General features: G+C 55.3%; 7 protein-coding genes across 7 annotated transcripts; 2 read left to right on the plus strand and 5 right to left on the minus strand.

Annotated features, from left to right (window-relative positions):
• Positions 1-476: 476 nt before the first annotated feature.
• On the minus strand, positions 477-1,517 carry GNI_141390 (DNA-directed RNA polymerase family I and III subunit; the record flags this gene model as incomplete). Its single annotated transcript, XM_011134288.1, has 1 exon — positions 477-1,517. The coding sequence occupies one exon, from the start codon at positions 1,515-1,517 to the stop codon at positions 477-479; it is 1,041 nt and encodes a 346-aa protein (XP_011132590.1).
• Positions 1,518-1,605: 88 nt separating this feature from the next.
• Positions 1,606-3,522, minus strand: GNI_141400 (hypothetical protein; the record flags this gene model as incomplete). The annotated part of the gene is made up of 2 exons (XM_011134289.1): positions 1,606-2,906; positions 3,081-3,522. The coding sequence occupies 2 exons, from the start codon at positions 3,520-3,522 to the stop codon at positions 1,606-1,608; spliced, it is 1,743 nt and encodes a 580-aa protein (XP_011132591.1).
• Positions 3,523-4,143: 621 nt separating this feature from the next.
• On the minus strand, positions 4,144-5,016 carry GNI_141410 (channel, hemolysin III family protein; the record flags this gene model as incomplete). Its single annotated transcript, XM_011134290.1, has 2 exons — positions 4,144-4,688; positions 4,773-5,016. The coding sequence occupies 2 exons, from the start codon at positions 5,014-5,016 to the stop codon at positions 4,144-4,146; spliced, it is 789 nt and encodes a 262-aa protein (XP_011132592.1).
• A 27-nt stretch (positions 5,017-5,043) lies between these two features.
• GNI_141420 (hypothetical protein) lies at positions 5,044-8,529 on the plus strand (the record flags this gene model as incomplete). The annotated part of the gene is made up of 2 exons (XM_011134291.1): positions 5,044-8,164; positions 8,267-8,529. The coding sequence occupies 2 exons, from the start codon at positions 5,044-5,046 to the stop codon at positions 8,527-8,529; spliced, it is 3,384 nt and encodes a 1,127-aa protein (XP_011132593.1).
• A 216-nt stretch (positions 8,530-8,745) lies between these two features.
• On the minus strand, positions 8,746-10,250 carry GNI_141430 (hexokinase; the record flags this gene model as incomplete). The annotated part of the gene is made up of 2 exons (XM_011134292.1): positions 8,746-10,158; positions 10,197-10,250. 2 exons carry the CDS (start codon positions 10,248-10,250, stop codon positions 8,746-8,748), a joined length of 1,467 nt encoding a protein of 488 aa, XP_011132594.1.
• Positions 10,251-10,894: 644 nt separating this feature from the next.
• GNI_141440 (hypothetical protein) lies at positions 10,895-13,102 on the minus strand (the record flags this gene model as incomplete). The annotated part of the gene is made up of 2 exons (XM_011134293.1): positions 10,895-12,882; positions 13,078-13,102. 2 exons carry the CDS (start codon positions 13,100-13,102, stop codon positions 10,895-10,897), a joined length of 2,013 nt encoding a protein of 670 aa, XP_011132595.1.
• Positions 13,103-13,150: 48 nt separating this feature from the next.
• On the plus strand, positions 13,151-16,112 carry GNI_141450 (uracil-DNA glycosylase; the record flags this gene model as incomplete). The annotated part of the gene is made up of 2 exons (XM_011134294.1): positions 13,151-13,348; positions 13,450-16,112. Coding segments are annotated over 2 exons (2,861 nt in total), but the record flags the coding sequence as incomplete, so codon positions are not given.

Here is a 16,112-nt window from a genome sequence, read left to right on the forward strand (position 1 = left end):
ACTGGGCTGGATGTTGCAGAACGGAACAAAGGTGAGCACCCATTACATTTTTTTCCCCAAATCCATATCAACCATCCAGCATTGTCCGGAGTCGGCGTATGTGCGCGTAACAAGGCACGATACATACATGAGGCGGAGCTCATGAGGCGGAGGCTCATGAGGTGGAGGCTCATGCAGCTTGAGTGTACCGTTGGAACCTTCGAAGGGATTTACTCATACCTTGTTGAGACAAATCTTCAAAACAGGTCCAATAATAAAATACCGAACTAAGGTGAGGAGCTAGATCTTCTATATCTAGCATTCCTCAATCCGTCGGCTGACAAGCCAGCACCATCTCCGTTTTCCCGCACGAGTGTCTCGACACGCCATATGACAGCCGTGAGCCACGCACGTGTGTTCGTGCAGCAACGCGCTATATTGGCGAGCATACTAGTGGAGTGATAGTCATGAGCTTTGGAGCTGGAGTGCGGAGGCAGTTAGGCTTGAATATCTTTTTCAATGTTGTTTTTGATTTTCTGAAGCTTTTGTATAAGGACAGAGAGGGATCGTTTAAAAACGTCGGGTGCAGGGATAGAGCCGGTGGCTTCGACTTGGAATATAAAGTGGTCTTTGATCTTGCGGACTTCAACTTGTGTGGGGAAGCGTTCGATGCAAGCTCGGCAGGTAGTACATTGCGTTGGTTTTGCGACAATGGCTTCTCCGTTTTCGATATCGAAAACGTTCATAGGACAGAGATTGACCAAGTCTTCGGCTTCTGGGCCACGCAGAACACCTTGGGGGAATATGATTTTGGGATGGAGTCGGTAGACGGCAGGACAAACGGGGCTCCACTTAGCGTGTGTTTTTCCGATACCCTTTTCAAGATAACACACAGCTTCAATTTCTTGTCCGGGTCGCAACTTCGTAATTAAATAATCCTCTGACACTGGCCGTGGTGGCTCCGGGTACTGCTCTTTCTGTTGTTCGGATAGCGGGACCCAAACGAAGTCACGACTGTAGACAGGCAAGCATTTTTTTTCTTGGTCCAAATTCTCAGGAGTACAAACAATATGCAATTTAAAACAAAGACTGTTCTCCGCCGTCAACTCCTCATTCTCCGTACGATACTTGTACGTCTCCGGCTCCACCTTAAACGGAACCAAACCCAAACGATGACATAACACCTCATCCTGTAACACACCCGTGTTCTGATACAAATGTACCGTCTCAATCGCCATCGTTGGCACTTCCGCGATCATTACACGTCGCAACGCATTCGCCATCGCCACGTCCACCCCTTTCAAATCAAACAGCACACGCTCCTCACCCTTCTGCCGCATATCTATACTCATTCGCTTCACCAGCTTCTTCATATCATAATCGGGACACACACCCATAGCCGCAAACGTAGACGCACTCGTTATGCTCTCCACGTCACGCGGCCCCTCCAGACCACAAACCAACTCCTTCACCTGCGCCTGCAAGTGACTTGGCAAACCCTCCATTTTCTCCGGCCGAAAAATCAAATATTCACCCATGGCCCCACGGTTATGGCCCCATGGCCATGACCTTTTCGGCACTACACTCACGGCCCTCACCCTCACCAACATGGTCCCCACGGTACAGTTAGATCTTCTTGTCGGTTAGTTTGCTGATGGTCGAGAAAAGGAATTTCATTAACCCGTCCTTCACTTCCGGCTGTCTGGCCGGTCGATTCTCGCTCGCAGGTTCCTTAAACTCTTCTTCGGAACTGCTTTGGTGATCCGCCTCTTCTTCCTCTGTGAGCGGCGAAGATGGACTGGGCAGAGAACCATGTTCTGGTTTTGCCTCCTCGGACCCGTTTCGGAGATTTGACGCCATTTGTTCGTTCTGAGACTGAATGGTAGCGCAAATGCCTTGGAATTTTTGGTCCAGTACGTTGTCTAGAGCGGGTTTTTCCCTCTTGGTCCAGGTCTCGTAGCGTTCTGTCAGGTTGTTAAGTCTGTCCCCAATGGACCTGACGAGTTGTTCAAATTCAGTAGACAATTTACGAATTCTGAGAGACGAGTCGGCTTCCAATCCCCGTAGCTTATCTTCCAGTTGCTTCACTTGCGTTTGATGATTCGCAATCATCTCCTGCCACTGGCTTTGAACCGTTTCCAAGTCGCTGGTGGTGTGTTCGGCCTCTCTCGTGAGGGTATCAAAGATTGCTTTGGACTCTTTAATAGCACCCTGGATAGCTACCAGGTCCGATTCACTCTGCATCACGGCCTTCCTCATCGGTTCGATTGAGTCAGAATGGCTTTTAATCGCCGTGCTGTTCCCGGCTCGTCTCTTCTCAGACTGCTCCTGGACGTGCTTCAAAAATCTCTCTAACTCGGTCACCATTTGGTCTTTGGCACCAGAACTATACCACTCGGCTACAGAGCCAGGGGTAAACGGATCAGACAATGGAAACATGGCGGAAGCTATGGACTCCGGCCAGGATAACTTAGGGATGTTCTGCATTGCCAGCACACGTTTCCGACATGATTCCCATTGTGGCGTAAGTTCTAGGTAGATGCTCTGCAACTCATTCCTCAAAGCTTCCGAACTCTCGGCCACTACCCTCTGGCTCGCACGCGTACATCGTACCGTCTCCTCCAAATCCTCCAACTGCTTCCGCAGGTTCCCTCCCGTTGTAATCGCCTCCTCCAATGCCGGCTTCCGACGCGTCAAACCTTCCAGCCCCCGCGTCGCCTCCACAACATCCGCCTCCAATTGAGCACAAGAACGACCCAACTCCTTCTCCTCCGCCTGCAACTCCGCCATCCGACCCCGCACATCCTTGGACTGCTTCTCCAACTGTGACACGTCTTGACACAATATATCCCCACGATCCTTGCCCTCACTAACCATCCGAGCTAACTGCCCTATATCTACCGTCTCTCCATCCACCGATATTCTCACTAATAAACATCTCCCACATGTGTGCTCACTCCCACATGTGTGCTCACTCCCACACGTGTGCTCACTCCCACACGTGTGCTCACACCCACATGTGTGCTCACTCCCACATGTGTGCTCACTCCCACATGTGTGCTCACTCCCACATGTGTGCTCCCACACACGTGTGCTCTTACTACTGTGCTCCAATTGAATCTTGTACATTTGTAGAAATATCCGCAGGAATTGTATCATCATCTCATTATTTCTAGTTCTTTGAGAGTCGTCATCTCCCATTGATCTTATTCTGTACATTAAATACATAATCAAGTCTACATCATATTGTTCTACCATTCCCACTCTTTCAATATTCTTTAGAGCTCTTTCTCTGACCAATTCTTCGTTGATTTGGTATCCCTCTCTTCCCGTTCTGGATGGAGTCGGAACGGGTGTAGCACTAGACCTCAATGGGGTGGTCGTACCGCGTTTGCAGAACGCGTTCACAATGTTCTTAATGCTAGCCAACATGACCCCGTCTGTTTCAGTGAATTGTGATCTCCTCAATGAGCCGGTATGAATTTCGTAATGCTCCTCTAACAAACTTTGAGTGAACAAGCTTAGCTGATTTGGCACGGTCATTTCCGCAGCGTAAATACCCGTAATCAGCCACAAACAGGCTGCCGAGAGAGAGCTCGGATCATTCCTCAGAAGACGACCCTGATACGAAAAGGCACTCAACGCTCTCTCCAGAGATTCAGGTCCCAAACCGATTCGCCTTAACGCAAATATTTTAATCGACTCCAACGCTGCCGGATCATCGAAACTGGGCTTACTCAATGGGTCGGGAAACCTCCAACTTTTGAGAACCCTAAAGATAAGAATGTCCATGTGTCACCCCTCCAAAGGTTCTATACGTATAGAAGGTGACCCTCTTATAGTGTCACCCGAACCTTTATAAGCGTCATGTGAGTGGGTGTTACTCGAGCGTTCGCGAAGTGAGTTCATCCGGGAGTCCCCAAGGGCAAGGCGAGCGTGTCGTCAGTTGCGGTTTGGGTGTGGTATCCATCGGAATCTTTGTCCCTGCAAGTGGTTGCCCCTGTGTCTGGTCAGATCGCTGGTGGGCAACGCAATCTTTTGCTTCTGGGCGACGGTATATCGGTCTGTGTGTCTTGGTGTGTGTGTCTTGGTGTGTGTGTCTTGGTGTGTTTGTCTTGGTGTGTTTGTCTTGGTGTGTGTATATTCTCTTTAGTTAATAAAAGGTTAGTGCAATAAAACGATCCAGGCCGCAATGTGATGGATCAGAGCGGCGAGGGAGACGAAGGCGTGAAATACTTCGTGGTATCCAAAAATGTTGGGCGCTGGGTTGGGGTAACTGAATGCGTAACATAGAGCGCCAACGGTGTAAAAGACACCTCCGAGTGTGAGGAGGATGACCACGGTGACTCCGACCACATTTATGAGTCTTTTGGCCACAAAGATAATGATCCAACCTAGACCCACGTAAATGGGTACACCCACATATCGCGGATGGTGCGGCCATAACAGGGATAATGTTGCACCAAGCACCGCACCCGACCACGTTATCGACAGGATCACCACTCGGGGTACTCCATCCATACACAGCGTCGCAAAGAAAGTGTAACTACCAGCTATGAACACAAAGATACCCGAATGATCCAAACGCCGCATCAGCAACCGTTGCGGGGCAGTCTTCCAATGAATTATGTGGTACGCAGCACTGGTTCCGAACATTGCAACCAAACTTAGGACATAGACAATCGAAGCTAAAATCGCCTCAGCACGACCTGCACACACATCTCTCAGGCAACTTCCCGATACACATCACTTCATGTGTGCATATGCGTGTGTTACCGTGCGTGTAAGTATACCATGTAGAGCAACGACAATAGTCATCGCAAGGCCGCTCATCAAGCTGATGATGGCGGAGTAGAAGTGTATCCATCCTCTTGCTCGAGGTTTATCCACGAAATCGCTTTTGACGGATCGTTCGAACGCGTGTAAATCAAATCCGGTGGCTTCTAGACCAGTGAGCGAGCCTTGTTCGGTTCCAAACCGATTGCTGGACAGACGTTCTCCGGCTCCGCTTTCTTGGTACGCCACAGATTCCGGCATCCTCGGTCTCATGGTCTTAATTTTTAAATGCTCCCCAATGAATGTTCTCAATTGGTAACAACACTGTGGGCAGGCGGGCCGGGTGCAAAGGATGCCAAGGAAAAGATTGAGGCGTGCCAAACCTCGGAGGATGGATGGGGGCTAGCCGTAGACTGTTTAAGGAGCGACTTCACCCACCTAAATTTCTTCGGAAGTCAACTTTTATCGTCAAAGGTCAAACAAGACCACCCAGGGTGCCCTCCCTTGCACTTCTTACTCTCTACCACCTTGGAGTGCTACCGTGGACTCATCGCTCGCCCACGCCTACTTCAATCCCGTCCTGTGGACGACGATACCAATCGGAGAAAGGCCGACTACGAAGCGTATGGGCAATTAGCCAAAAGCCGGGTCCTCTCTCTCATCCCCCTCATTTTCGACGTTGCCGTGGATCTTACTCCTCTTTGTGAAGTGATCTCCTTTTCCTCCCGCCTCCCGACTGCACCCAGTGGCGCTGCCACCCATGGCACCGGCACCCATGGCGCTGCTACCCAAGGGGGCGACGAAGAATGGGATTTATACGAAGCCGGACTTTTTGAGGGGCTGAGCGAAGTACCTCCTGTGTTGGCCAAACGGGAGTCCATGTCTTATAATGCAAATATTTGGCAGTCCGCGTTTGTCCTTCCATATACGCGTACTGTGGATAATTTATTGTGTTCAGGATTGAAGAAGTTCGGCAAGCGTATCGTGGACCTATCAACCACACAGGACGTGCGCTTCTACGATCGTCTTTTGTTAGATTTGCGATCTGTTGCGAAGGCAGTTGCGTATCACATGGATTTGTTAGGCGAGCTGCCGAAGACTGGGCAAGTTCTGAAGCAGGTTCTGGCGCTGCTTCAGCAACTGTATATGTCTCTGAACCAGCGACAGCAGGTCGACATTTTGGCGTTGGGCCTCGCGGCGTTGATCCACAGAGTGCTTGCAGTGTCGGTGCCAGGACTGCTGAAGCCGGACCCGATCGTTAGTTTACGTTCGACAGAGATCGCGACTCTTTTCCGAGCGGCTATCGGCACGTTATTGCAAGTTCTGCAGCGGCTGGACAACAGCCCGGACTTGGGTGGAGACTGGGACGCGAAGATCGTGGAGGATGCCGTCGACGAGATGGTGGCTTGCTGCTCGGAGACACTCTCGTTGCCGGCTGGGAACGAGGAGATGTCAGATATTTTTAGTCCCATGGCGGGAGAGATCTTGTTGTTTCTACAGAAGGCGTCGCTGACTCCCTGTCATAGGATTTTCGTAAGCGTCACAGAGGCGTTTTCGGCCCTCTCGGAGGGACTCAAGAGCGCTCGGGACGAAGGCGCGGAGTCGGTCTTGGTGGAGCGTTTGGAGGAGGGATTGGCCCGGACGCTGATGGCTACCTGGCTGCAGAGCCTGTTGCAGGTCGTGGAATGCGAAGAAGACGCCGACGACGAGTACATCAACGCGTTGTGCGACGGCAGCATGGACGGATTCATGCTGCTGCTCCCGCTGTACATCAACAACCCGGAAGCGCTCCACTTCATTCTCGAGACTCCGTACGAATTCACGCGTCTCAGCCAGCAGGAGAACGCGCAGCTGGGCGCGACGCACCTGGTCGGGGCGAATCTCCCCGGCTCAAACCGGCCGGTCGAAGGTTCAAATTTGTTGGTTGGTGGCTCGAAGACGCAGCACGCTCGCCAGGTGTGCATAGATGCGTTTTGGACGGCGGTCGGTGAGACGTTGGTTATTTTGGTGGACCGGAACGTGAACAACGTGCTGTTACGGCAAGTGATGAACGGGATTGTGGTGGCTGAGGTCGTGCCGGCGACGGTGAAATTGCTCGAAACGGCGTCCAACTACCTGCGTCGGGAGACGTTGCGGAGCTTGTTGTTCGACAGCGCACCAGCGCCCGATGCAGGGGTGCCGGGTCGGCCGCCGAGTCCGACGGGCCTGAGTGTGGCTACGGACGGCTCGACCACAGTGGGGACGCCGCGCGTGAACGTGACAACTGAGCCTGGCTTGTTCAGTCGTGTGAAGGCCTTGGCACTGCGTCGGAGCCACATGCAGTTGGTGGATGTATTATGCTTTATTTTAAAGCGACTAGACGCGTCGGACTCGGACTTACTTGAATTTGTGCGCCAGGCCAACGCGGATGAAGAGCTGCGTGATGCGGCGGCGATTCCCTTTATCGCACGCGCCACGGTGCTTTTGGAGGACTTGCCGACGCTGGAGTTCCGTATTGGTAGGGCGTGTCGCGTCTTTGCGGAAGGTACTGACGTGGAGAGCATCTTCAGGCATTTACTGTTCGCGTTTGTGACTCTCCACTCCTGTCACTCGGATGACGTGAACACGGACGCACGTTGCTCAGTTTCCTTCTGTTTCTCGAGCAACCGATTCATACAGGCACTGATCGCTGTCGCGATCAAGAGCAACTTGTTGCTCACCCCTCTCGAATGCCACCAGCTGCAAAAGCGAGGTGGAGAACAGTACTGCCGAACACCCTCCACAGTTTATGACGAAGTCCTCAAAAATCAGGAACTCTCACCCGCCAAATTTACAAGACTTGTGTATCACACACTCCGTTGGGTTACCGTCATGGTACTGCCGGATACAGACGACGAAACGCTACTCAACTGCCTCCTGCAACTTAACGCCCAAAGTAGCAAAGCCATGTTCGTTGAACCCGGCTTCATGGCCGTGCTAGAGAACCTAGTCAAACAGTCCAGACAACGACGCATTCTAGATACGTTAATGACCATACACCCGTTACCAGGCAGCCCCCTGTGTGAACTCACCCTCTTCGACAACCTCACCCTAATAGACGAAGAACCCTTCGTATACCTCATTCGATCTGCGCTCTACTGCATCAATGCTTACGCCAACAGCATCGGACGTCCAGGCTTTCCCGCCTTCCTCGAAGCCAGACCCGAATTCCCCACCATTCAAAATGCCGTCCTAAACATTCTAGCACACTCCACCAACGGACCGCTTCTTCGAGAAGCATGCAACCTCGCTAGATTCCTCAGAAATGAGAAAGACCAAATCCTACGGACCATCTTGGCCAGATTCACCTTATGGCCCAACTCCTTCATCATCTACGGAGTTGCGGTTGTAAAGGCATTCATCTACGAAGCCAACAACGAGTCGCTTATCAGTATGCCCCCCTATCCCCACCTGCGTCCCAGCACGCACACATGAGGGGCAGCACACATGTGCGGGGCTATCGCACACCCGCGTCTACTTTTGGTAATTTCAGATGACTTTGTGCGGATCCTGATGGCGCCTCTACTAGCAAACCCTCTCGTTCAGTCTGGGGTGGTTATTGGCTCTCACGAGCTCGTTCTACGTGCATACAAATCAGTGCGAGGCAAATTGCTTGATGGCTTGTTCGGGGACATCTGGAGAATCGACAATAAGGAGCTGCTCCCCACAGATCTGCTTCGAAATTGCGAGTCGGCCCTGGAAAGGTACCACGGCCCCGTTTCTGAACCCCTATATATGACTCTGGACGACCTCTAGCTCTCGGCGGCCTTTAGCTCTACCTTTAGCTGTCGACCACCTTAAGTTCTGGTGGGCCTTTAGCTCTGCTTTTGTCAGCTCTACCTTTATCAGCTCTACCTTGGACTCTACCCTTGGCTGCTCTACCTTCGGCTTGTCAATGACCAGTAGTTTTGGACGACCTTGGCATGGCCAGTAAGACCCTTGAGAGGGTGCCCTGCCCGAGGTTCCCTGTGGTTAGAAGTCAAGAAGGCTTTGGGTTCTGCTCATTGTGCGAGAATCTTCTAGCGCGGCGAGGATGGCTGCACCGAGTCCGCTACCGTCTTGGGCTTGGTGGAGATGGATGAGTTTACCGACGCCGTCACCGAGAATGAAGCGGAGAGCGACGGCGATGTCTTCGCGGTACTGCGGGTTGCGGACGAAGACGCTGCCGTCGATGCCAACACTGATGCCCCCGGCGGCGTATTGGAGGCGGCCGGACTGTTTGGCGAGGGCTGCGATGATGACGGCGACCATGTTGGCGGAGCGGCGTAGGACGGCGCGACACACGTCGCGCACAATTTCGAGAGTGCGTTCACTCGGCTCCGGCCACTCGAGCTGGCGGTCGAGCATGACACGCGTGGCGCTCAAGTCAGCGTCGTAGGCGGCGGCGCAGCACGCAGCCGTGCTGAGCGAGTCGTGCACCCAAGCCAGCGGCGGTGCCTCCCAACGGAAGACGCGCAAAATCGCGCGCCGACAGAGTTCAGCCAAGTACAGACCGGAACATATCTTCTCCGTCAACTGCTGCCCCAGGTTCGCCGTGGCGCAGTCGACTTGCCGATCAATTATGTTTCGCGGCAGCTTGTACCGGTAGCCGCCGCACTCCGTGTTGATAATAATGCCCTGATAGTCGAAACGCGGCGCCGTCTTCTCAATGTAGCACGCGTTCATGCCCGTACCCACAATCAAGCCAATACAACATGGAGGGGCACCCCGGACCGATCGCAGCGAATAAGCCGCCGACAATAAAGTTCCCGTGGTGTCGTTCAAAGCCGCAGACACACGCAAGGGCACCTCATTCCGCGAGAAGGCTGTATCCAACAACTGACACACGTCCGCCTCGCCCTCCACTTTGTCATCCGTGTCGCGCCCGGTCTCAAAGTTCTTGTTCCAGTGCGTCAACACTCCTGAATCGATCCCGTGCTGCTCCATCGGGAAACTGAAGGTGAACCCACAAGCAAACGGACCATCCGCCGCCTTCGCCAGGTCGCCATTCTCTGTCATAAACTTCTTCGCAAACAACGCAATGCTATCGAACAACATTGTCGCCGTCGCATGCGAGTCCAACAAGCCTCGCGGCAAACCCGGCGCAAACTCCCGCCCGTACTCCTCGAAGTTCATCGACGCGTGTCCGCACGCTTTAACCCCCGTGCCACTCATCTCTACGCGCACCACACGCAAATTCGTCCCTCCGAAGTCAACCGCGTAGTATATCCCACGCTCCTTGCCCGTCGGCGACACAGAGACACACGTGTCCAGGAACGGCATCGAAGCTGGCTCCTCGCGAGTCGGGTTCTTGTGGTGACGTAAAGCCTGACGGCACTCCTTATTCACCCCGTCACGGATTGCCAACATGGTCTCCTTGTCCCAATGAAACATTCTCATGTATTTCTAAACACCCAGTACGTATTCACACGCTCCACACTCACCGTGTACCGGTCCTCAAGGGACTGCTGCTCGATCTTCGGCTTATCGAATTTCATTCCAATAATGTGCGACACATGCATGACCGCGAGGTCGATTGCGAAACCACTCTCTGCTCTCTATCCTCGCTCCGTACGTGCTCCCTCGCGACCTGCGCCACTGACCAAACCACGCCAGAGACTCTTTTAGGACAAATAAGGATTAAATCACTTCGTTCATCCTCCACGAAAAATGACCCATCTATAACTAAATTCGAAATTAAAACCATCACGTGTTCGCCGTTACATAGTCCTTGTGCAACTCGCACTCCGCCCAGGTCCTCGGCTAATAGCAGCGAATCCTCAACGAGCTGGATCTTTCCCAGTGTCACGTTCCCCACATACCCTTGATAGTGTCTTATATGATGCAACACGCCGGCTGCTATATCGCAGCTCTGTTTCATAGTCCATTGTACAAACCTAGGGTCTCCGAATCCCTTTTTGACAGAAGAATAAACCTCAGCATCCGAGGTACGAAATTCCGCCGGGCGCCTCTTGCCCGAGGACGTAAGCCAACTAATGTCACTCGACCGTCGTCCACCAGATCGCCTATCACATGTCCGCCAGTCAGTTGGCCGCCAGTCGTTCGGTCTTGTAGCCGGCGATCTCGGATCCGCCGGTCTTAAATCCTTCAATCGGCGCATCAGCACACGCGTGTGCTGCGCTTACTCGCTGTCGGTTTCTTCGCTGCTGCTTTCAATATCTCGGTTAGCGGCCGCGTCGGCCTTGCTGGGGGCGGGCATGGACTCGAAGACATGCGCAGTCGGCTTGCAAGTGACAGGGTCCGACCATTTCGCGGCAGCGACGCCAGTTTCTCTGGGAGCGGCTTCGAATACGTAGTTGGCGTCTCCAGCCGGTTTCTCCATGTCTTCTCCGGCCTTCGCGTGGGCCATGCTGGGAGCAGGGTTATTGGCGAAGATTTGCTTGAGCTGCGCGGCATTCATTTCCTCCCCTTGTCCGGCGATGACATTGGCCTTGTGGTCGCTGGGGAGCTTCTCGAAGACAGCGGGCGCGTCCATGGAAGTGGAGACAGGATCACAGGCCCGGACAGCCGCAACACTCGGTCGAGGAGCGCTCTCGAAGACAGCTTTGCAGGTTATACTCTCGGTCATGTTAGGTCCAAACGCGACGGCGTCGGCTGTGCTTTCCTTCGGGGGGCTAACGAACAAGGAGCTGTGCGACTTTACCACCAAGGGACTGGAATAGCTGACGTCAGCCGTGCTCGGTGAAGCCCTCGAAGCGAACACTGCCTTGCGCTGGGCCGCCGTTTGCTCCTGATACGCCGTCACGTCTGCTTTCGATGCCGCCGGCTGGTTCTCGAACATTGAAGACTCCTGCTCGACAGTCACCGTGTCGCTGTAGGATACGTCCGCCACCTTCTCAGCCCGCGGTAGCGCCTCAAACACTGAAGGCTGCTCAGGATTCACGTCCGCCTTCGAGATGTGGATCGCCGCGTCCGCCGTGCTCGGCACCGGGTCCTTCACGAACTCCGTGACACGCTGCTTTGACTTCTTCGTTCTCTTCTTCGGCACGGCCACCCCCTCTTCGCCGCCCTGCAGCTCGTCCTGCAACAGCTCTTCCTCCAACTCCTCCTCCAGTTCCTCCTCTCCGCCTTCGTCTTCGCCTTCCACTGCCATTGCGTCCGGCTCGCCAACAGCCGCTTGGTCGGTGACCGGTGCCTCTTCCAGCTGCGACTTTGCTTCCCCCTCATCGGCGGCAGGCAGCTCAGCCGCACTGGTCGGCACTTTGCCTTCCACCGGAGCTGCTTCTTCCGTAGGGGATTCAGCCAGAGACTCAGTCACAGACTCCGCTTCTGGTTCCGCCTCGGCATCGGCTGCCTCAACTTGCCCTTCGGCTTCCAATTCGGTGGTCGTTGTGTCAGCGGCTACAGGCTCATCCATCCCCGGCTCGTCGATCACAGCTGCATCGATCACAGTCTGGGCGGTCAGGGCTACCGCAGTCACAGCCTCGCCAGGAGTCTCTGAAGTCTCCTGCTCGACGCGTCCCTCGCCAGCAACATTTACGGGAACCTGCCTCACGGGAGCGCCGTCCAGTCCTTCACCTTCGGCGGCTCCGCCCATGGTTTCGTCACCGACGGCGGTCATTTCCACGGCCGGGTCAGCAACGAAGTTCTGGGCAGGTTCCTCACCGACGCGCTCTGCTTCAAGCTCCACGGTGCCTACCTCCAAAACCAGCGGGGTGGGCTCCCCTTCGGGTGCCTGCACTGTCTGCTCCAGAAGGTCGGGACAAACCGCTGCCTCCGTAGACGCAGCCGTGCTTCCGACCACTCCTTCAGCGCCACCACACCCCACCACTTCCGCTTCGGGGTCAGCTTCAGCCTGCACCTCCGTCGCGTCCCCATTGGGAGCTTCAGTGGTAAGAGGCTCCTCTGTGGTAAGAGGCTCCTCTGTGGTAAGAGGCTCCTCTGTGGTAAGAGGCTCCTCTGTGGTAAGAGTCTGGGGTGGGGCGAGCGAGTTCGAAACCTCTCGACCCAAGACCACGGCGTTCGTCTCAGTGGCTGCCTCGTCAGCGGGCACCGGCGAGTCGGTGGGTTCGGTCTCATGGCAGGAGATAGGACTTGATTCCGAGACGCCGGAAGCCAAAGGGGCTTCCTTGGTCTCGATTGATACTACATCGACAGTCACACCAGTTTCTGAAGGGCGTGTGTGGGTAAGTGTTACACTGAGTGGGTAACAGGGTGTGGGTAAGACGGAATGGGGAAGTGCAGTCCGGGGCGGATGGTGATCTAGTGAGCGTGTGCTAGAACCAACTTATGTTGGGGCCCGTGCGCTGGCGCCCAGCTAGTTGGCAGGAAAGCCGCTGGAGCCCAGCTGGTTGAGAGTCTTACCGCAAGCCTCCGGGGCGCTGGACATGTCGGCAAAAGAGTTCATGTTGATTACAGATCTTGCCAAAAAAAAATAATGGTGGTCAATAGCTCGAAACGGCAGAGATCCGTGAGTGTGAATCCGACGAAGAAGCCCCGGCGGCGCGAGGACCAGCTCCTTGACGCAATGCTGACAGGAGTGGACGGGAGCTGGTTGCCTCTGCTGAAGGGAGTGTTTGGAACGCCCGAAGGGCAACTGCCTCTTGCGCGACTTCAGCAAGAGCTGGATAACAAGGTAAGGTGGGTTACTGGGTCAGTGCGGTAGGGGGTCAGTCAGTGCGGGATGAGGTCGGTGTGGGTATCCCCCGCCGGTGGGTAGGTGATCTTTCGTTTCAGAAGCCGATCTTTCCGCCAGTGGAGGATGTGTTGAATGCATTCCGGTTGACGCCGTTTGAGCGTGTGAAGGTGGTGATTTTGGGCCAAGATCCGTACCACAACGACGGGCAGGCAATGGGGTTGGCGTTCAGTGTGCGCGGCCGACCACAGCGATTGCCGCCGAGTTTGCCTCGCATTTTGCAGGAGGCGGGAGTGCCGGAGGCGCCGGCGGGAGATCTGACGCGTTGGGCGCAGCAGGGTGTGCTGTTATTGAATTCGGTCTTAACAGTGGAGAAGGGTAAGGCTGGGAGCCACTCGGGTTGGGGCTGGCAGGCGCTGACTGACCGCATTCTGTTCGAGTTGTCATCGGAGACAAGTACCCGGCAGTTGCTCTTTCTACTGTGGGGGTCGAAGGCTGCGGAGAAGGCAAAGTTCATCGACGAGCGGAAGCACTTGATTCTCAAGGCCGCGCACCCTTCTCCCCTCGCCACCCGCGGCGGCTTCGTTGGCTGTGGCCACTTCCATCGTGCCAACCAGGTGCTGAGCGAACAGGGCCTGAAGCCTGTCGAGTGGAAGAGCCTAATCGACGACGAACACGTCTGGGAACAGAAACTCAGGAACATCCTCAGGGAAAAGTGCAAGGCCAAACACCTCAGTGATGCCTTCCTCACCGCCGTTCAAAACCCGATGCCCTTCCCCCCCAAACGCCTCAGTGCCGCCAGCCAGAGCGAGAGCGCACTGATCAAACCCGAGTCGCCCGTCGCCGTCCTTTGCTCCCAGGAAATCCTGCTAGAAGCAGAAAGCAGCACCATGGCCAGCAGCATGGAACATCTCGGCAACGTCTCAGACGCTCATCAACAACCGGCCAAAGACGTGACAGACCTCAAAGGCACGAAGGGCCCCAAGGCTGCGAAGGATACCAAATCCGTGAAGGATGCTAAAACTGTAAAGGATGCCAAAGCTGTGAATGATACCAAACCGGTGAAGGATGTTAAGGCTGTGAAGGACACCAAGTCTGTGAAGGATTCCAAGTCTGTGAAGGATGCCAAGGCTGTGAAGGATGCCAAGGCTGTGAAGGATACCAAGTCTGTGAAGGACACCAAGTCTGTGAAGGATTCCAAGTCTGTGAAGGATGCCAAGGCTGTGAAGGATACCAAGTCTGTGAAGGACACCAAGTCTGTGAAGGATTCCGAAGTCAAAGAAGACCGAAACGACCAGACGTTCTCCAACAGCCATGCGGAGACACCCGCGGCTTCCACGCCCACGGCGAGTGCGCGAGTCTCGACAGCGGTGCGTTCCATGAAGCGTAAGAAGGCTCAGCCTCCAGCTGGGTCGGCTGGGCAACGGGCGACCCTGAAAACCGCCAAGAAGCCTCCGAAAGCTTTGACTAGAACCAGGAGCCCGCGTACCAGAGCCAAGAGCCCGGTTATTCGCCCCGAGAGCCCGGTTCTTCGAGCCCAGAGCCCTCTTGCCAGAACCAAGAGTCCGATTCTCAGAGCGAAGAGTCCGCGCGCCAGCGCTTCCAGGTTGGGGGCCGCAGGTCCCATCAAGAACTGGGGCATCACGCAGGTGGCCATTGTGGACGGGTGGACGCAAAGCCGGGCGTCTTCTCCTGTCGGGGCGTGTGTGCCGAGACTGACTCCGCGATTCGCAGCGGATTCGCCGGATGCAGACGTTCTGCGACCAGAACCGGCCGAGAGCCATGACGAACAAGAGGCTCGAGACGATCGGCAGGAGAACAGAGGTGAGAAGAAGGACCAAGGTGAGAAGGGCAAAGTGTGGAAGCGGAGCAGCCGCCCAGATAGCGCATGCAGCAAGGCGACTGTCCGACGCAGGAGTCAGAAGAAGTCCGCGGGCTCCGAAACGGAGTCGGAGCCGGAAGCGTTGAATACTGGCACGTTGGACGCTGGAACGGTCGCACAAGAGACCAATTATCCCGGTGGCCTGGCGGGAGCTGACGTCAAGACCGCGGAGGTGCCTTCCGGCACTCTGGAGCAAGCTGCGCCGGAATCCGGCGCGGACGCCGAGGAGGACGTCAAGGACGAGTCTCCTTCACCGATCGCTGAGACGGCGACCGCCCAAGAAGCTCTGGTCCCGGACGAGGTCCCAGAGGGGATCCCAAAAGGGGTCCCGGAAGAGGCCCCAAAATGGGTGCCGGAGGAGGTACTGGAGGAGGTGCCGGAGGGCGTCGTCAATGAGAGTGTTACGAGAACTGAGGGCGGGGAGAGGATGACGACCCCGGCACAGTGCCCGAAGGCCCCGGCAACGGCGATAAAACCCGTTCGCGAGAATGGTTCGATATGTGAGGGTCGGCCGGACGGGACGCTGCACTGCCCACGTCTTCCAACAACCATCACTGAGCTTGAGACGCGACTTGAACCTATGGTTGACGCTGAACCTATGGTTGACGCTGAACCTATGGCCGATCCTGAGCCTGTGGCCGACCCTGAGCCTGCGGTCGATCCTGAGCCTGTGGCCGACCCTGAACCTGCGGTCGATACTGAGCCTGTGGCCGACCCTGAACCTGCGGTCGATACTGAGCCTGTGGCCGACCCTGAACCTGCGGTCGATACTGAGCCTGTGGCCGATCCTGAACCTGCGGTCGATCCTGAGCCTGTGGCCGACCCTGAACCTGCGGTCGATCCTGAGCCTGTGGCCGACCCTGAACCTGCGGTCGATCCTGA

This window comes from Gregarina niphandrodes (genome assembly GCF_000223845.1).
Source record: "Gregarina niphandrodes unplaced genomic scaffold scaffold00038, whole genome shotgun sequence".
NCBI lineage: Eukaryota > Apicomplexa > Conoidasida > Eugregarinorida > Gregarinidae > Gregarina > Gregarina niphandrodes.